We start from the raw sequence: 20,489 nt of genomic DNA on the forward strand, positions 1-20,489 counted from the left end.
TTTATATTGCCAGTGGAAAAAGTTTAAAAACTTTACTAAACCAAAAGGCGGAACGGCAGGACTTCCTTCCTCCATATATGTACGTACATATAGGAGCATGTGAACATGCAACAAATTCATGAACTTCCACTCTCCCCCAAAAAACTTGTTTCACTTTTGATTGTCGGCGCACATTTAAGTGCAGAATGTAAAGTTCTCGGCCCAACTTGATCGCAACTAAGTAAGTGGCAAGGCATTTGCACGCATGCCACTACCACTTCTGAAAACCCCCTCATCGCTGATGTCCTGTCACTCTTCAAGCGTTTTCGCCTCGGAAAGTCCTGACAGTGAGCGCCTCTTCGACTTTTTTTTACGCTTACCTAGTTTCTTAGCTTACAGAGTAAACAATTTCATCTGCTTCAGAAGTACGGGGATGAGGTTTTTGTAAATGAGTTTACAACATTCACAACGTTTGATTACCATTTAATGCTTCTGTTCTGGGTTTTTCGCTGCTTTTTGTTATGTTATTCTCAGTGTAAGGCCTTTTGCCAGTGTATTATTGTGTCAGTTGGACGACTTCTCCTTGGCGACAATTGCAGAAGTGACGATGACAGGCAGGAGGAGGTCGTCGTCATCATCATCGGGATCCTGGCTGCTGCTGTCAGGCACGTGCACCATGTGTGAGTGTGTGTTGTGTGTAAGTGAGCTGAACTGAGGTCCTGTCCAAGGGTTTCTTTGCCCAGTCTAGACAGCACCCAGCGGTGCAAGAAGTCATGCCATGTTGCTGCTGAAAATCAACAATTTCTAGGGCATTTTTCTTAATAAATGCAATGCTTGTATTACCCGTACTTAAACTTTAAATTGAGCCAGTAAGGCGACATGAAGAAATTTCTGCTGACGAAAACTTAAATGAGCATTGTTCCTATCGCACATTTCGTTGGACATTATTGTTCCGGGGGCTATAAAATAAATAAAATTGAAATTTTATGCAAATTACTGAGATGTTGTACGACTATGCGAAGCGGCATAGCGGAATCACAATAATAATGGAAGGAAGACGGAGCCACGAGGATGAGACGGAACCGAAACGAATATGTTTGAATCGAGACAAGAAGTTCATTTGGGGAGTGGTAAAAAGTCCTTTGGGCGGTCTGGTAAATGAAAAAAGTAGATAAGACATTAACTGGCACAGGAAGCGTTGCCATTTTGTTGAACAGATTCTCTAGAAGTTGTACGACTGCTTCTTGCAGTAACTTTCAACTTTTCAATCAGCTTAAAAAATGTATTGTTCATAGCTTGTAAACTTTTCCCCTTTAGAGAAGCAAATATGGCAGTCATTAAACTGTATACTCCTCAAATTAAACCTCAAATATAATATTCCCTTCAATTTAGTTTTAATTCAATTCTGAATAATACACAACTTTGAATGTTCATTTCCGGTCAAAGACATCTTCTTCGAAGCTCAAATTTCCTTTGCCATCAGGCCATCAACGTTACTTCAAATGCCAAATGAGCTTCCGTTGAGCCATCCCAAGTCCCATCTCCTTACCGATTTTCTTATCCGCAACTGGAGTGGCCAAGTGGAATCCCAATCCCAAAGCCAAATAGAATCCGGACTCTGCAAATGTCCGTCCATTCGACTTATTACATAATTAATAATTATAAGAGCTGGAGTGCAGAACGAGAGGAGAAGGAGGCAAAGCATTTTAATAACCCATCACATCATTTGGCCCACTCAAGTTTCCACTTGGCACATGGCAATCTGTGGGTGGCTTCCATGGGTTTTCATGGGTTTCCATGGACTCCAATGGCCAGAAATCAATCTGTGAAACGTGCTAATTGCGGCAGCTGTGCAAATGTGTGCCTGGCCATTTGATAGTTGACCATCATTTTGATGACCCACAAGGAAGGCTGGCGAAGTGAAGGAAATGGCCCTGCGGATATCTCTAATGTGTGCGGTCTGGGGTCAGAAAAAACTAATTGCCCGAAAGTGAGTAAAGGAGAAAGTTTTGCATAAATGGCAGCCCGTCTTGGCTTTCTGCTTGGCCAAAAGTTCGAGAGTGAAAATGTGCTTGAGTCGTAAAAAATGGCAGTGGCGTACTCATGACTGCCGTAGCACGTAATGAGATACTTCAAAATGATGTTATTGCTTTATTTATAGGGCTGCATAAAAAGTCCAGAAAAAGTGGGCAATTTGAAGCTAGGATGGGAGCAACAGTACCTCCGACATAGGTTTTCCTTCATAACCTTTTTTATGCCGACGTGAATGGCCTGTAGTTTGGCTGTTTTTTGTTCATATATGTACCTCCTGTCATTCTTTCGCAGCCGTTCTTGTTTATTAAACTTCAACTGTCACACACGGTTATGCACTAAAAATAATATAGTATATTTATTGTAGCATTATGGTTTAATAGTTGCTATATAACAGTTACTAGACATAACAATCAGTTTTAAAAAGAAAAGATTACTTGTTCTTATTTATTATTATTATTATCAATTTTTCTTAAGGTTTTTTTCTGTGTACAAACAAAATTCATGCGACTACAAAAAAATTCCTATCTTTCTGATGGAAGCATAAATCTTATCTGCAGGCAAATAAAAGCTGCAGCCAGGCGTTATTGCTGTCTCTGTCTCTTCCCTATCTCCATCTCTATCCCTATTTGAGCTTCCCCTCTCTCTCTGTCTTTCTCTGGCTGCCTGCTGCTCCATTGTGTCCTGGGACTGGCTAATAACTTTCACGGAACTCGTTGAACTTGAGTGATTGCGCTGGCCTTCGTTGTTCTAAGACTGACATTATTTAGATAAAAATAATTTTCAGTCATAAAATTATTCATAGCCTGTTGTTTGATTAAAGGCTTCCCATCAGCGGAAAAGTGAACAAAATAAAAGAGGAAATACAAGGCTGAAACGATCCGGGGTAATAATGGATGAGGTCATGTCTCTGAACTGAACTTTTTTGTTTGATTTTCCACTGAAGCTAAAGTTTAATTAAAAACTAATACCGAAAGGGGAATTTTCTAAATCGTCAGCAGGATTTAAGAGTTTACTTAATGAGCTTAAATTCCCTTTAAACTGGACCGCCCAGCAGCACATCAAACTCAGCTGCTGACTCATGAAAAATTAACACACAAATCGCATGAGGCAGACATTTAAAATGCACTTTGTTGCAGCTGCATTGCATAAAATTACCGCAGAAACAAAAATGGTCAGCGATAAGAACAGCAATGCCAGCAACGACTGGGAAATGAAATTAAAAATCGAAAGAAAGCAACGACTTAGTTTTACTTTAAAAGTAAACTATTCATTGTTATTTACAGAAAATGAACTCATAAATCTCCAGTTTCAAAAGCTGTTAAAAAAGCTTAAAACTGTCGTAAAATTAGAAAATATATTTATTTATTAACACTACTTTATTTGAATTAATATGGCGTATGTTAAATGTTAGTGCTCTCATATGTGAATATGTTTATGTTGCTGGCCAGCACATCATACCCATCTCGCAATGGGTATTGGGATAATGCGTTTTCCTTGACTTGCAGCCGAATGCTTTAAAGTGCATCAATTTTAATGCAAATGCAGCAAGCAGCATTAACTCTTGCTGCACTCTTAAAAATTTACATAATTGCTGAAAGTCAGGCGAGAGGCGCCACACTCGACCCCATTGGCCAGCATGTGTGCACTGATAGAGCGGAAGGGGAAGAAGGGGGGGAAAACTTTAATGAAAAACGTCCAGCACTTTGCACAATTAACGATTTTTCATGATTTCCCCCAGCCGACCGCTCTGCCCGCAGGCAATTTGCATAAATCAGTGCAAAGTATCTGTGACACATGGAGAGCACGCCTCGTAGGTGCTGGCTTTTGGCCACCCGGTCAATTGGGTGAATGTGGGTGGTTGGGCGGTTGGGGCGCCTCTGAAAAATGTTTACACATTTGCAAATGTCTGAAGGTCAGGGGTGAAGAGGAGGAGCGGAGAGGGACGGACCAGCGAGCTGTGCAACATGATTTAGGCGTTTGCCCGCTGAGTAATTGTTGTGCGGCTGTTCCGTGGCTCACTGGCGTAGCTTTAATTTAATTTATGCAACGGAAGGAGGCGCCTCCGACAACACCTCCTCCTCCGACTTGTCGAGGGCCACTAAGTGGCCGCTTCAGCGAAATTAAATGCACTTTCCCCGGTCGTTGTCGTCGTCATCGCAGTTGTTGCAAGCGATGGCCACGGGGTATCGCTGGGTATTTCAGATTGCTTAAATTGATATTCTTGTTAAATGGCAGGAGGCAAACCAATGCAGAGTGCCAAAACAAGCTAAATGATTTGATTTTTACCCTGTTTCTTTTCAAAACTACTGTAGTATAGACTTAATAAGTAGTCCCAACGATGTGCTGCAAAAAAATGGCAAAATCGCACTAAGGATCCATGTTTCAATACAAGTTTATATTGCATAGTTTTAAGGGAAAACCCACGCTAGTATTAAATGGCTGACATGAACCAATTCCAGAGTATTTAGTGGTTAAATCAATCCCTCTCCATCGCTGTCTCCCATGGCGGCGCTTAAATTATATTACTAGCCATCAAACGGTCGATTCTGGACCATTAGAAAATAATTTCATTTGCTATTATTTACGCTGGTTGCAGCTTGCAGCTGCCACTGAACAGAATTTATTATTATGGCCGCACAATGTGTTTAGTTTTATGGCCCAAGACGTGAAGTGTTTATAAGAAGTAGCGGGCAGACTGCATTCCCCGGACTTATTTAATGCGTAATTACAGCGCAAATCTTGTTAAGCAGTCTAAGAAGCTGGGAAAACGGATGGAAAAGCGAAAAAGCGAGATAGTTGGCCCCGAGCATTCTCGAAAAGGCAACACTTTTCCGAGGGCCAAAAGGAGCAGTGCTGAGAGGCAGCTTAGTGTTTGCTTCATTGAATTCATAAGCGTCTCGAAAAGTAAATCCCAGTGAACTTTGGCGAAAATCCTTCGCCCGGATAGTGGAAAGAATGCAGCTAGAAAAAATCCCTCACATAAAAAGCTATGGGGTTAACCGAGGATTTCCCATCCTCTTCCTCCATCTCCTCCATGTCCTCCTTCATGACGAGTTTCCCATCCACCACAGCGGACAACGGGTCGTCAAAAGTCAATTAACTGCAACACTTGCAACACAACTTCAACTAATTAGCGTGATGCTGCCCCAGGTGCAGAGGCTGGGATGGAGAAGAGGGTGGTATGCTCGTGCGTACATCTTGTGCATATAAAACCCCCAAGGACCCAACAGAACACACAAAAATGTGTAGCATGCTTTTGGGCTTGTGGTAAATAAGAATGCACTTAGCGTCGGGTTTTAGATGAGGTTGCATGGAGGGAAGGGAAGGGAAACACCTGACTTTGGGAGGCGGAAAGTAGAAAGTATGTCATTATGGGAGAGGTTAATTTGGGTTAGTTGTGGCCAACAGGGAATATCTTGTTTCTCTGGGAAGGGATATAAACAAGGACGTAGTACCAACTACGCAAAATATTTGAGCAATTATTAAATGCTTCTAATAATTATATCAATTACAAGATTGATCGACAATTACTGTAGTCACTACTCAAATGAAAAGGATACAACTTTATTTAAAATAGTTATAAAAGCTAAACAATTGTTGTCTTTGGCTTTAAATGGCTTTGTTTTTCACAACTCCCGCTTATCATTACTACGCAAACCCTCGGGAATATTTGATGTTATAAATTATGTCAATAAATTGGAATGAGGAATAGTATCATAGTGATAAGCTCATGATTAAACAAACATGTGTGCAGTGCTTGAATTAATCGGGAACATTTGATATTAATTTGTAGTTATCATGATTTATAACATTGTTATCGAGACGTACTGACGTATAACTTATATATGCATTTTGGACCCCCTTGCTTATATCTGGTAGCTAAATATAGCTATACTTCTCCAGCTAGAACTATAAATATTCTCTTGAGCAACTTCATTCACTTTGCAAGAAAAGATACTGTGGTGGAGTTTCTATGGCCAATCATCATCATCATCAGCGTTTAATTAGGGTGTCGCTTGTTCCAAGCTCCTTATCTTATCCACTCCCTTGGAGACATTCGCAACAAGATGTGCTATCGGGTATCGGGTGATGATAACCACCTGTGGCGGCAGTACCAAAACCTCGAATGCATCTCCATTTCGACTTCGCTTTCCGCCTGGAGTAGATGTGCTGTAAATTTCCACCCGAATGAGGCTGCCATCGATGGTGGATAACGTGTGGAAGCGTTTCATGGCCGTGTTGTCACTGCCGGATTTATTGGGTAAAACCATTGCAGGATCTATTACTTGTCACTCTTATTCTCCATTTGACTTGGTCCTTTCCCAGTCCTCGGTTGCTTGTGGGCCAGTGGTTTCTCCTTGGGTTACTACGCCAAGTCGGCTTATGTATACGACAACCTGTGGCCCCATTGGTACGCCCTAGTGGGCGGTTTGGGGGCCTTGGCTCTGACCCTGGGGTGGACCCTCAGGAAGCACAAGAAACAGCAGTACAGCTACGATCACTACTATATTATTTTCTACGGGCTTCTCTGCTCGCTGATGGGAAGCTGCTTCATGCTGACTAGACAGTTGGGTGAGTAATCGTCGAAATGTTTCCTGATAAAATCAGAGAATTGTTTGCGAATGCTGACATATGAAAGACAGAGACATCTGCCAACCTTTTGGTTAAGTTTTCCATTCCTTTTGCCAGCTGTTAGCTATTACTTCAGCTACGTGGGATTGAGTGTGCAGTACTTGGCCGGCTTTAGTTACGTGAGCCTGCGATGTGATGCCTCTGGATCACGACCGTCCAGAATCGCATTGGCCAACTCTCTATACGCCGGAGGAATGGCCACAGGATTTGTGATTTTCAACGAGCTGGAACCGCAGCGCAGCGGATTGATTGCTTTGGGAATCAATCTGCTGTTACTCTGCCTGGTTTGTCTAAACGAGCTGCTGCACCATACGGGCTGCATTAACTACAAGGAATCAAGGGATTTGGTGTTTAATCTGCTCAACGAGGAGAAAATGGTCTTCCTGCCGCGCCAGGCGATTTTGGCGCAGTTTGTGGACAGAACGGATTACCAACTGAAGGACAGCAGGCAGTGGCTGGTGCTGATCCTGGGTGGATCTCTGGTGTGCCTCCAGAAGAGCTGCCTCCTCTTCTCACCCACCTACATGCAGCTAACGTGGAGCAGCACGGTGGGATATTTGCAGCAAACTCAGCTCTATATACCCTTTGTTCTGTACTCGGCTGGCACCAGTTTTGGAGCCCTGCTCCTGATGAGATACACCCCCAAGTTGGTTTACCTACTTTTCGGACTTATCCAGATGACTTTGATAGTGGCTCTGCTGTGCATCTACAGCGATGAACAGTCGGAGCACTGTTTCCTGTTCCTTTGCCTCATATACATCACCATGGGAGTGCTTTCGAGTCAGGGAATCCATTGGCTCCTGGAGTGCTCACCCTTCCTCCACACAGAGTTGGCCCTGGCCACAGGATTCGTTCTGCAGCTCTGCGTTATGGAGGGCTCCAAATACGAGTCCTATGCCACGGACACTTGGATTGCGCTGATAATAGTGAGTGTAATCACGCTGGGTCTCACTACCCTGGCCATTCCTGTGGTGCAGTGGCTCCAGCCGCACTCCGCCAGTCTCGTGGATGTGCGCAACCGCCTGCTGGGCATCCGACGACAGTCGCTGCCCCCGGAGCAGACCCAATTCTGGCACACAAACCACTTCCTGGCCCACAACAAGCCCGCCAACCAGCTGGAATCCGTGCAGCTGGGCAGGAGCAGGGTCTTCCAGCAGTATCCGATCAGCGGGAGTGACATCGCGGAGAACCACAAAGGCGACAAGTTCTGATAATAAAGTGTTGCACTTTAAACCCCCACTTGTTGCTGTTTTGTATATCCCAAACATTACTCAATCTTAGCAGTGCTGTCATTGCATTTGCTCTGCTATTTGTCTTCATCGTCGGTGTACATTGACTTGCACAGAATTGGTCAGATATTCTCTATTTATATAGAAATCTAAACATATTTCGAAAATGTATAATAAGTGTGCTCAGTTCTGCTTTTATTTAAGAGATTCCTTTACTGTTAAATACAACAAGCACACATAATCCATCCGCAAACTAATTCGACCCCATAATTTGGCTTTTTAAAAAGCATTTTTAAGCTGCAGGTGCTGCGAAATCCGTTATAAGCCTTTCTCGGAGATTATTAATTACTTATGAGTCGGCATTATGATTTCCACAGCTCCACAGAAATGAAGTACCTCTGAAAAGGGCTTTGAAATACAAAGTTGAGCAAGCGGGTGGGTAACCAACGTTAATGATTTTTATTGATTTTTAAGCAAATTAAATTGTGCGTAAACCGCAAACTGAATTTATCATAAAGTCGCTTTATCAGCCGACTTCTTCCGCTGTGGCTTCTTTGCCCTGCATTTTTATTGCCGAAACATTAAACATTTATATCCGCTATCAATTCCGTAACGACGGCAAGAGCGTAATCGCATCTCGACTGTTGCCGGCTGAAAATTTCCGGTTCTACCTAATTTAATTTTCGTAGAGAATCGAACCGGAGCCCAAAAACCGGAGCGGAGCAACGTGCAATGGCAATAAAAGCGTTAAATTTGTTTATTTTTTCCCAGCCTCGCAAGTCCGCCGGGTATTCTGCACCCCAGGCCCACTTCCCCGCCATCCCAGCCATGGCAGCCATTGGGTTTTCGATTCGATTTCACTGTTTTTCCATCCATCCGCTCTCCTGTTTAGAGTGCGGCATACCTTCCGGACCCGCTGGATATCCTCCCACACGAAGGATGTCCATGCCCATATATATGTATATACTCGCACACCATATAGCCTCCGCTCCGGGCACTCCACGTTCCTTTGTTTTTGCTTCACCATTGTTTTTAAGTGGATGCCGATGCCGATGCCGTTGCCAGCACCTCCTTTGTTCCTGCTGCATCGGTAGGGGCAAAGTGGGAGCCACCGGCAGTTCCGATGCCCTTATCACTAATGAAGTGGCCAATGAACTGTAGCCCCAAAGATTAAAGCGAAATTAAATGGCCAGCCGAAAATTGATTGATCGAAAAAGGTGCGCAACCCAAACAAGAACACAGAACCGACGAGGAAAATAAATGAGAGGAATTATTTAAACCGATTTAGGTTGCGGTTTGCCGTATTCCAATATGTTGTGTGGTCAGAGGCTAAGAGAGATAAAAAGCGTGTGTATCGCACCACACACTCCAAAGGAATTACGCTTAAATTGGCTTAAATTCCCGACAGATGCCGCAAACTTTTTCAGTCAAGTAGTTTTTCCAAATGTGGATGAGGCTACATATATTTTGTTAACTGTGTGCTTATGTGGTGGCTCAAAAAATCAGTTACTAGCTTCAAAAAATTACTCCAAAATTGTTTATTGTGAAGGAACTTCTTTTGACATTTATCCAACTTCTTATGACCTTCAAACATCGTATAAAATTGTCTAAATTATTGTTCTAAAGCATTAAGGCTTGAATAAAGCATCACATGGGCATAATGAAATCAATATCGAGTTACGCATCGGAATTTATCGCATCGCGCTGCTGACCTAACCTCAGAGATGCTGGCAGCAGCTAGAGGTTACTTTTTCTCTTCCTTCGCTTGACATTCTCTGAGTCCTCCACGGCCAACTTGAATTCCTTGACGACCTCGGGCAGCGCCTCATCCGCCGCGTCCACCGTCCAGTTCTCCAGATGGGGCGGTCGGTGGTGGAGGATGAAGGGATTGATGATGGCCGCCACTCCCTCCGCATTGTTGAGGTGAACGTGGTGGGTGCCCTGCACTTCGTGGAGTTCAAAGTGCGGGTTGTTCTCCCTGAGGATGCCAATCACCTCGTCGCTCTGCTCGTCTATGAAGTTCGACTCGGAGCCCTTGATCACGCAGTAGGGCACATTCTTGATGGTCCTGGCCAGCTCAGCGGCAAATGGTGGACTCGTGTGGAACTCCGTGTAGTACTTGCAACGGCCGTCGCGCGAGAAAAAGAACTTGGCCGGAAACTTGGTGGAGCGACTGATGTTGCGCTCCAGGATGTGGCGGCAGTTCTGCAGCTCCACCGAGTAGTCGGAACCCTTGTGCAGGACCTGCTCCAACTCTGGGTAGGTGTAAGCCGGCGGCTCCTGGCGCTTGGCATTCGCGAATCGCTCGTCCTCCACCATGTAGCCCTCAATGTTGGTGCGCAGGTAGTCGATCTGCGAGGCGGGTTTCCTATAGCGGGTCTTTACTATATCTATGCTGACCAGCATGTCGGTGCGATGTGGGTACAGCGAGGCGAATATGAAGCACAACATGGCGCTCATCGAGTGGGCCATCAGGGACACCTTCTGCCAGCCGTACTCCTCCATTACGCGCAGGATCACGCACAGGTAGTCCACGAAGTGGTAGGCGATCCCCTCGGGCAGCTTCGAGGAGTATCCGTGGCCGGGCAGGTCGATGCACAGCACTCCCAGGTGTTTAGGCAGCAGGGGCAGCAATTTGTCCCACGTGCCCAGGTTATCCAGCCAGCCGTGAAGCGCCAGGATGGGTCGTACCTGGCGATTGCCGTACCACCTGCCCACCACATACCCCCACGGCATGTCGATGCGCACGTCCATGGGCTCCTGAAATGCACAGAGAGAAATTGTTTAGAAATATGCATTTTGTAAAGTATTGTTCACCTAGTAACATAACATTATAATGCCCAACTAAGGTGGTCAACATGTAGGACTTCAGTTCGTATTTTCTCCAGGTGTAGAAAAGTACCGAGAAAACGGTGCATGAGAGAAAAAGTTGGTTGCAAAGGGGGACTTTCAAAAAGGGTGAGGGTTTGTCCAGCTTGTTAGCTGTTAATTGCCGGTGGGCAACTTGGTAGCTGCTTTCGGCCCGCTGTCAACCAGTTGGCTTAGATGGGTTTTTGGTTTAGTGGAGGATGTAGAGCAGACTGGCCTGGCAGGTTAGAAACTCGCCAATGGCGTTTCCCAAACTTCATTTTGGAAATGCTTATTTCCAATATCCTATGCCCTGAACTAAACTGGGAACTAAACACTTTCGAAAGTGCAGAAATTCGTTGAATGAAAAGTGCTGAAATTAAATCTGCGAAACAACAGAGTGCAGCATTCATTCAGGCCCTTTGAAGACCCATGTCATATGGCCATATCATTTATCTCCGCCGATGCGAACTGGTGCGTATTTCCCCATCCCCGGGCGATTTGATCAATTGGTTTGTTGGAAAAAGTTGAAGTGGCTGACAACTGAGCGAGTTTTTCGGACGGGGACCAGGTGTCAACTGATGGACAGGAGGCCCCGCAGTGCCACGAGCTGCCTGGGCAACAATTTATCATCTAGTTCTTACTTTGTTTCGGCTCCAATCGATAAGCGATTGTGTATCCACTGCAATTGACTGATGCGGCACTGCACATGCAAACCCCGCAAAGTTCGAACAAATGGATTTTCGTAGTTTGCCACCGCAGAGAAACTTTTTCCGGGCTCGGTTTAGCACGGTCGCTCAACTTGAAAATCAGCGCCGAGTACTTTCAACTGTAACGACATTTTCCGAGGGGTAAATATATATAGTAGGAGGGAGAGGAAGATGGAAGGGAAAACTTTAAGAGCATCCGCCCGACAGTTTGATGAACTCCTAATGAGCTAGATAATCGAAGAATACTAATTTGAACCCATTAGCGTACACAAAGGAAAAAGCTGGCGTCAAACAATTAAGATTAATAAACAAAAAATGGTTTAAAAGAAAAAGAAATTAGTACAGGTGTTTGTACTTTTGCCTTGATGTTTACAAGTCCAGATTAATATCTTTATGTTATGAAGCAATTATCAGCGCGGTTTTTCAGGTCATTTTAAGTGGTTTATGACAAAAGTATTCGCCACCACTACCACTTGACCAGAACAACATTCCACCGGTAGCTGATGGCTCCAAGTAGACATTGACTTTGATTCCGCATTAGCGGGAATCTTATCAGCTCGAAGAGTCCAAGGCGATAAGAATGCAATTCCGTTCAAAGGTAAGTAATACGAAAGGGGCGGCTAAACGTGTCTGATCCGTCTATTTGAACGGGAATCTATTCATATAGCAGGTCGTATTATGTCTGGCAAATATTTATTGTAGACGCCAGACGATCAATTCTACTCCATATGATTACCTGTTCATGTGGCTCGATGGCATTGCCTCGACCCTCAGATTTCGATGTCATTTTAGTTGGCGATCTGTCCGTAGTGAATGGCACAATCGAAGTCCCAACTAATTCCGACACGCGCCGTGTCGGAAAATATATACGTAATGTGTTTGGGAAAACTTTTCTATTTTTATAATATAATTACTAAATTAGTTGAATACTAGCGAGATCGAGCCGAAGAGAAGTGCCCGCCAGCGGGGCATAAACAAAACTAAATCGCTTTTCGCCAGAGAAGCCGATTAAATTATAACTGAGACCGAACTTTAATCAGCGGTGTTTCCAAATCAGAAATCGGGAGAGCTGTTTTAAGAGAATGGGAACAGACCCTATAAAGAGACTTTATAGGGAGAACTAAAAAGCGATCCATCGAGAGCTTTTGGGGGAAGATAAATGCTTAGTCAGTTTTGATTGCGATACGGAATGAGAGTGAGTATCAGTGAGCGGGAAAAAAGCTTTTCAATGACCCAATGCCATGTATTAACAAAAGACCGTACTAACAAAATGTATTACGGATCAAAGGTTAAAAAGTTCAAAAAACTGAACGAATTGTAAATACATTGCCAGAAAAGTTATGTCGCCACTTAACTAATTGAGAATACATCCTGTAAAAGTATAAACTATTTTAATAGCATTAATAAACATGTTACTACTGCCATCAAATTTCATGTAGCCAATAAACAATATAAATAAAACCACTAAATGACACACCAATTAAACCCAATTATTGGGTTTCAAGTAAACCGGGTCCATGAAAAACATTGAAATTACAATGCTGATATCACGATGGCATCACAATATGTGTACTCATCCATACAAAATCGGATATTTAGCCAGATAAACATAAATATTTATGGATTTCATATTCCAAAAGTGACTATAAAATAATTGATGCAAACATGCCAAACCTCATAATGCCGAACCAGAAAATAAAACACACTCCAGAATATTGCTTTTGGACCAAACTCCGAAGATAGGTAGAAAAAAAGTTAAATTTTTCATATTTTATGATTAATTTTTATGAGATTGGCAGAAAAAGCATACTCACACATTCCAATAAAATGCAAATGAATTCGATTTGTGTGTTCTTTATAGCATTTTTTATGCAGCCTGCAATCGGCTCAAAAATTAATAAACGAGCAAATCAATAAATATTTATTTATCTCCAGGAATGAAACAAAACTTGGCTCGGGGTCAGCCACTATTTTGTTGGCCAAAACAGACAGAATATGTTCAAAAAACCATTGGCCTCTTTCGACAACAGTTTACACAATAGATGTGTTTAGTTTTGCTAAATGGAAACCATTTGAAAATCCTATTGCACTCGCTAGGGGCTGTGGCTCAAATCATAAATCTTCATGGAGTGCAAATTGAATGTGTTGCCGCGAGTGGCCAGCGACTGTTTCGCGCAGAGCCATAAATAACAAATCGAAACCATAAATCTGGCGATGAAAAGTATGGAAAGCCTTTTTAATTTCCAATGCAATTAAAACGGCAAAGGCTAGGTTTTACGATTCACGAATTTCGATTCACGAACACCGGTGCGGTGTTTAATCAAATGCATCTGCTGCTGACCAAATGGCGGAATCCCGAATCCTGTTAGCACCTTGCTGACCCGCTCGGCATTTCGAAGCTCGCAGCGAAATCAAATTACGCTGCATGCAGCACCGGCCACAGGACATAGTTCACCTGCCACCCGACGCCCATTTCGCCCCCTTGCCACTAATGACATTCGAATGACATTGGTGGATGCTGCCGAACTTGGCTAATGACTCCGGTTCCCCTCCGGCGGCAGTGCCTTGTATGTGGCCACATTTACATGTGGTTTTGAAACTAGAGCTTAATTTAAAGCTACTGTTACCTAAAACCCCTTTTTAATATATACCTTATTGTTAGTCTGCAAATATAAATACATGTTGCTTAACTAATTATCAATGTAAGGACCAGTTAATATTAAATTCCAAATTAGGTCAAAAGTATCTGAGCGGAATCACAGCCTTCATCACGGAATCATTTGCACGTCTCGCTTGGCCAAAGATTTACACTTCGTATTTTCTGGATTTATGCCAAAGTGAAGGCATTGGCGGTGCCTGCCACGCCTATTAGTGACGTGTTCCGCCCTAATATTGTAGCTAGGTGCAAAATGCAAAGTAATGGGCTTTGAAAATGCCTGCCAAGCAGGCCAACGAAGCAGGCACACTCGGACTGTCGAATATGAATATACCCTTTAAATGGGTTGGAGATTTATATTGGCAATATGTAAATGCTGGATGATAATACCTTCTTTCTAATTAACATAGTTAATGCAAATTATTTACAACAATATCTAATTGGCTGCAAATAGGGAATACGAACGTCGGTCTTCGGCAGTTAATCTGCCATCCAGCATTCTGAGCTCCTGTTTTCTGGTATGCCCTTTTGTCTGGCACTCGAGTGAAAAGCTTTTGTCGGCGCATGGAAATTTGACGGAAATTGTTTGGTCTGATGGATGCAGCTGCAGATGCACCTCGTCCTCATCGTCGGACTCCTGATCCTGCTCCTTCTGCTAGCTTGGTTACTGTGTACCTTTTGCTAATGGTCTCGTCTCCCCGTTCCTCTGTTGGCTGTGTCAATCCTTCAGCTAAGTAAGCAGACAGTTTTTAGCATTATGGTCAGTTGAAAGGCCATAAACTGGCCTGTTCAGCAGAGTGTTGTCTAACCGAATGAAAATGGCAATTTCAATAGAATTTAAGCCTGATTCTTGCTGTCGAGCGGGAAGCGAGGATTACGCCAAGCGAAATAAATGCAAATCGCATTAGAATAAATTTCGGCTGGTCGCTTTCTGGCAGGGTGACTGCAACTGCAGAATAATGTCCTTAGAATGGCCAACCAGACGGGGCATCTCGAGCAGCGAACTTTGGCGTCAGGTAGCCCAGATAGTGAAAAGGAAATATATACAAGCACTTTGGGAAAAGTTCTTACAAAATTGCATTCGTGACTTTTCAAAATATACAAAACAGGCATTTTGTGTACAGCTAAAACCATTAAGGACAACAAAATATATAATTAAATGGGCATGGTTGGCCTAATAAATATGCAACTGCGAGTTTTGCCCAGTGTAAAAACTCCGCGAATACTCGTGGCATCATTACGTTGAAGGAGCATGGACCCCGGCGCTGATGCCCCGGCACATTCCAAAGCCAGTTGAACTTTTTAATGCATAATTTATTGTCGACTTGGCCACGGTTAACTAACTGAGAAACAGCCAGCGGGCACAGGTTAAAGCCAGACGCGTTTCTTGTTGACTCTATTTTGTATTTTCTATGAGCAGCGCGGAAAATCAGTTAGAACAATGGTTGGGATGCAGATCGGTGGCGCATCATAAATATTTATGAAATGTCTGGCCAGGCACGTACCACCGAAAGCACCTCATGTGGGAACACCGGCGAATGGTCGTCCAAATTTATTGTGCTCCTTTGGCAAACTCATCTTTAATGCGGGCACATGCGGCACGTATAAATATCGAGGCGAAATATTTATCTGCATTTGATTGTTGATTTATTTTCGAGAGAAAATAAAATAAATATAAGACGAAATGTGGCTAGAATAAGGTGTTCGTTGATTTATGTTGCCGAATATAAATTCAAGACCGCTTATCCAGCTATATATGATTTAACTCTGACCAAGCTGTTTATTACAAAAAATCAGAATTATATTTATTTTTTCTTATCATCGCCATAACTCTGTTCAGATATTTGCACTGTCAAAACTTCAACGATCAAGCAATTTAATCAAAGAGAGAAGAGTTATTTTCTTTATCCCAATCGTATCGCCATCTGCCGGCAACTGTCCAACCATTTTGAGCTTCCCACTGTGAAAAGTTTTCAGATTTGTTTGCGTGTTTCGCTGGAGCAAAGAAAAGTTGCAAAACCAAATCGCACGATCCGAGTCACAACTATCAATTAAACTAATTAGCTTGATTTCCCAGCAGAGTTGCCCGACCAAGGGACACGCCCAAAACTTTCGCCTTGGCTCTCGACTTCCTTTTGGGCTGCGGTTGCGCTGGAAAATTCAATCAGCGCGTGCAGAAAAACGCAATCAAATGATTAAGTCAACAAATGATGGCAAATTGCTGGGGCCGCAGCTGGTGCCGGACTTTTGGGATGCACTGTGTGCGGAAAATCGAAGCCAGAAAGCAAAAAGTCGCCGCAGTGGCCAATGAGGTTGTTTCAACCGAGGTCTTTCTCAAAACTTTGGCCAACTTCTCCTCGGGGATTCCCATTTTTTACTATTTTTTTTTTACAGCAGCAGCATTTTAAGCAGGTGGCAAAGAGAAAAAAATTTGCAGCTTTCCTAATGAGTGTGGTACTTTGGTGCTATTGATTAAATGGAGGTTGCTGCCAGCTGTTTCCCAGTCTGCTTTTCCTGCTGGCCAACATATTTTTGCCATTTTTATGGCCAAGTCCGCTTTTTGGTCCACATTCAAATTCAATTGACTGGGCGTGGCACGTGCTACAGGGTACACATCTATCCATCTATATCTACATCTATATCTACTAGTGAGTGTGTGGCCGCCTCCTTCGAGCATATACATATATATATATACCCTTTTCCTTTTTTGGGCGCGATTGCCTGGCAGGAAATTTATTTATATTCAATTTGTGAATTTATGCCACTTTTTTGCCAGGAAAGACGGCGACAATGCCGGGGAAATTCAGTTTGGTGCAGTTGCATCAATGGGGCAGGATGCAGGCTATGTGAAGAATGCACCAGGCGAAAATGTGTCGGGGATTCGGGGCTTGGGGGTAAACTTGATGGGCTTATGGCGAGCTAAGCGAGTGGATATTCTCATAAGAGGATTTCGAAGAGATTCTGAGGAGCAGATTGTTGAAAAATATATTTAAAGATGATTTAGACAATATTATGCCAATAAAATATTGGAAGATGGAAGGATAAGGAAAAAGCCAAAATACGGATTGCTTTATTTGCACACATATTAAATACTTTAAAAAATGTTCTATGATTGTACATATTTCAAACAGACAGATACTTTGACATGAACATAATGATAACTTATTGACATGCAATAAGAATGAAAATACTAGAGACAAATTAGGACATAGTTATATGCAGTTTTATATATATTATTAAAAGAATAGTCCTGAAATATGTTATTCAATTTGATCAAAATTTCTCGCTGTGCATTACAAAACCTTTGTTAACATCTTGCTCAGACTTGCCGTTCCGTGGAAGGAAACTTAATGCTGTATTTACGGCCACTGATGCACTTACTTCTACTGATGGTCCATCTGTTGCCTGTCGATAAGGTCGGTACCGACCAAATGGATATATTTTCCGCTAAATCATAAACACATTTGGTCGCTGCCGTTCTGGCTGATTACCTAATCTGAAGGACTAAATACTGTGTACCATTACCTGGTAGTTCCCTAAGGTACAGTCCTAACCCATGGAAAACCAGCGGTACCTACTGGTCTACCTAGCAAACCTTCCAACAGAAGGTACGTAGGTAGAGGTCGATTATCTGGGTATATATAGTGCCATTTGGCTGGGAATCCTTCATTCCGTCGATGTCCTTCCACAGCGATAGTCAGCCTCGAATCGTCGTCCGTTGAGAACGTGAGTTTTTGTGTAACTGTGATAGTTAGACCCAGTGCCAAGTGCCCAGGATGTTATTCCTAGCGCCGCGCAAACATCTGTTTGCCACCAACCTAATCATCCTTGTGGTGATCTACGTGATGCGAAAGTGCCTGCAGCTCTTCTGCATCATCGAGAACCGCGCAGTTCAGGAGGAGGAGGTCAAGATGCCGGAAAGGGAGATCCTCCAGAAGCGCCGCGGCGGCTTCACCATCATCCCAGCTGCCATGCACCAGAGCATGCACGGCTTTGGCTACGGCGAGGGTCACTACCAGATCTTTGTGGAGAAGAAGGAGCGCAACCTGCCCACCAAATCGCGCCTCAACGCGGCCACTGCTGAAGTCAAGCTGAATCCCAATTAGTTGGTGCTTCGGGACCAAAGAAACCACTGACATCTCAGCATGTCAATGACAATGTGCCAATTGAGCCAGCAAAAAAATCAAACCCATCCCCAAATATCCCTCTACATCCAAGTCTTCTTCAATAGTCTAAATAATATCTACATGCATGCAACAAACACTTATTTTGTACAATCATCAAAGCGCATTATTGGCCATAATAAAAAATTTAAAAAAAATTGTTCTTGATAGTTTCGTTATATTTATTCTTGTATATTCTATTCAAGCTTCTTTTAGAAGTTTCTCGTTCATGCACAACGTTTTCCTTTAGGAGTTAATAAAATATTTTCGTTTTAGGCAATTTTGATTGATGTGAACAATTTTGGTGATTTGCACCTTTTCTGCTTGCTTAGATTTTTACTTAAAGGCAGATTTCTAGAGAGAATGAAACGGATTTTATGCCACTTGAAAAATTATATCCCGCGGAGGAGGCAGCCTCGCTGATCGCGTGGGTGTTGCAGCAACATTAAATGGCGCCAAATTTATCACAAAGTAGCAGAACGCCCATGTAGCAGGGCAGAATGGGGGTTGGGGATAGCTGGAGAGGAAGCTGGAGCTGGAAGATGGGCCTGAGTGGCAGAGGCAACAACAATGTCTGACAATATGCTGAAGTAATTTGCAAATACTCTTGCCAAAAGGGGCGTAAGTGAGGTATATGGATTAGTATGCCCTAAATTATTTAATTACTTTAATGTGCATTAATGTTGCATTTAAATAACAAGCACACTCACCCAAAAATAAGCAGTAGATAATTTGTGTTTATTATTAAGCTCATTTACATTTTATTATGCACGCGGCAGCATTACATATATTTCTTGCTGTATTTATTATTTATGCCATCTATTAAGTGATTGGCATTAAGCGTATGTTAATAAGTATACTCATTAATTGTGCAACTATGAATGGTTAAATTTTCCACTCATTGGCAGATAAAGTTCCCTAAGTGTTCTGTTACTCCATGCTAAAAGCCCCAGAGCTTGTATAGGGTTTCTAATCCCCCCTTTGTCAGGGCATTTCCAGGTCGCCACTAACGGTGGCCCACTTCCATTGTTCGACATTGGCCAAGATAAGGACGACGGAGATGGCAGGACTCGGCTCGAGCGGAGCAATTGTTAGCAAATCTATCATCATCATCTGGCTAAGCACGTGTCTGTAATGCGTGTGTGAGTGCCTGTCTCTTTCTCCCGATTATCCCCGTCTCTCTCTTCCGCTTGTGCCTGTCTCTTTCTGCCGTTTATCCCCGTCTCTCTCTTCCGCTTGTAGCCGTCTTTGTCGCTGCTAAGCTGGTTGTAGAAGCAGAGACAATGTGTGAGCGTGCAACATTCTCTGCATTGCATTATAAATGAAGGAAAATTTTTAAGTTGTAAGCTGCATCATCATTGTTCGAGCTGCATATAAATTATCCCGCCAAATAAAACATCCATGCACATCCACATCCACCCAACCACACGACATTATAGTCGTGATTGTTATTGCTGTAATTCTAATTCCATAACTATGTGGCTCTGGGCATTATCCATACGCCATGTGGCCATGTGGTGTCGCCCATACGCCGTGTGGAACGTGCGCTCCTCGGCAGCTGTTGATGTGTAAAAATGAAATGTCAGTCGGATAAGCGCCCACAGGCTTCCTGGCCATAATGAGGTGGCTCCGAGAGGATAACCCACCTAACCCATTGACGTCGCTGGACACTTCTCTCACCCCTTTGCTCGCTACGTGCTCCAGTTCTTTCTATCTGTGGCTCTGCCCGCATAAAACGTTAAGCTCTGATGTAAATCATGTCGCCATTGTTACTCCCGTAGTTTTGTGCGCTGCTGGACTCATTATAATTAACAATTTATAAAGCGTTAATCCACATACACTTGCACCAAAACTATTTGGCTCACCAACACAAACATAGCTGCTGAGCACTATTAGAAATTAGATCTGTTCCGAAATAATTGGCCTGAAAAAATAGTTGTGTGCTTATGGAACCACGATGTTTGTATTAACATTTTAAACTATATGTTATTCCTAAGCATGCAATAATCAATAGTTTTCTTTCTATTCAAATATTTAGAAAATCGCGGCTTCCCATTTTTAAAGTGTACAATATCCATTGACGGTAATTTGCCAAGGCAGCCAAAAGAGCATGTTCAGCAACAGCTATAGCAAAATCCAGCCAAACAAACAAGTGAGTGGTGTGGGGCAACAGGGGGGGGGGGGGGGGGGGGGGGGGATGGGATGAGAGTGAGTAAGCAGCTTTCATTGCTGGAATCCC

At 43.2% G+C, this 20,489-nt stretch overlaps 3 protein-coding genes across 3 annotated transcripts; 2 read left to right on the forward strand and 1 right to left on the reverse strand.

Moving 5' to 3' along the window:
- Positions 1-6,136: 6,136 nt before the first annotated feature.
- Positions 6,137-7,884, forward strand: LOC6532498. The gene is made up of 3 exons (XM_002093208.4): positions 6,137-6,274; positions 6,340-6,585; positions 6,703-7,884. The coding sequence occupies exons 1-3, from the start codon at positions 6,202-6,204 to the stop codon at positions 7,854-7,856; spliced, it is 1,473 nt and encodes a 490-aa protein (XP_002093244.2). The 5' UTR covers positions 6,137-6,201; the 3' UTR covers positions 7,857-7,884.
- A 1,513-nt stretch (positions 7,885-9,397) lies between these two features.
- On the reverse strand, positions 9,398-12,408 carry LOC6532499 (probable serine hydrolase). The gene is made up of 2 exons (XM_002093209.4): positions 12,168-12,408; positions 9,398-10,634 (listed from the first exon to the last, which is right to left on the reverse strand). The coding sequence occupies exons 1-2, from the start codon at positions 12,216-12,218 to the stop codon at positions 9,612-9,614; spliced, it is 1,074 nt and encodes a 357-aa protein (XP_002093245.1). The 5' UTR covers positions 12,219-12,408; the 3' UTR covers positions 9,398-9,611.
- A 5,336-nt stretch (positions 12,409-17,744) lies between these two features.
- LOC6532500 lies at positions 17,745-18,435 on the forward strand. The gene has a single exon (XM_002093210.4). It carries the CDS (start codon positions 17,864-17,866, stop codon positions 18,191-18,193), a length of 330 nt encoding a protein of 109 aa, XP_002093246.1. The 5' UTR covers positions 17,745-17,863; the 3' UTR covers positions 18,194-18,435.
- Positions 18,436-20,489: the final 2,054 nt, after the last annotated feature.

Source organism: Drosophila yakuba, chromosome 3L (assembly GCF_016746365.2).
Source record: "Drosophila yakuba strain Tai18E2 chromosome 3L, Prin_Dyak_Tai18E2_2.1, whole genome shotgun sequence".
Classification (NCBI taxonomy): domain Eukaryota; kingdom Metazoa; phylum Arthropoda; class Insecta; order Diptera; family Drosophilidae; genus Drosophila; species Drosophila yakuba.

What these genes read in the sequence shown, in the direction of transcription:
- LOC6532498 (XM_002093208.4), top strand. Translation starts at nt 6,202, where the DNA reads ATGAGGCTGCCATCGATGGTGGATAACGTGTGGAAGCGTTTCATGGCC. An exon ending in GTCACTGCCGGATTTATTGG is followed by an intron (nt 6,275 to 6,339) that starts GTAAAACCATTG and finishes GTCCTTTCCCAG; the next exon opens with TCCTCGGTTGCTTGTGGGCC. An exon ending in CATGCTGACTAGACAGTTGG is followed by an intron (nt 6,586 to 6,702) that starts GTGAGTAATCGT and finishes TCCTTTTGCCAG; the next exon opens with CTGTTAGCTATTACTTCAGC.
- LOC6532499 (XM_002093209.4), bottom strand. Translation starts at nt 12,218, where the DNA reads ATGACATCGAAATCTGAGGGTCGAGGCAATGCCATCGAGCCACATGAA. An exon ending in CCATCGAGCCACATGAACAG is followed by an intron (nt 10,635 to 12,167) that starts GTAATCATATGG and finishes TGTGCATTTCAG; the next exon opens with GAGCCCATGGACGTGCGCAT.
- LOC6532500 (XM_002093210.4), top strand. Translation starts at nt 17,864, where the DNA reads ATGTTATTCCTAGCGCCGCGCAAACATCTGTTTGCCACCAACCTAATC.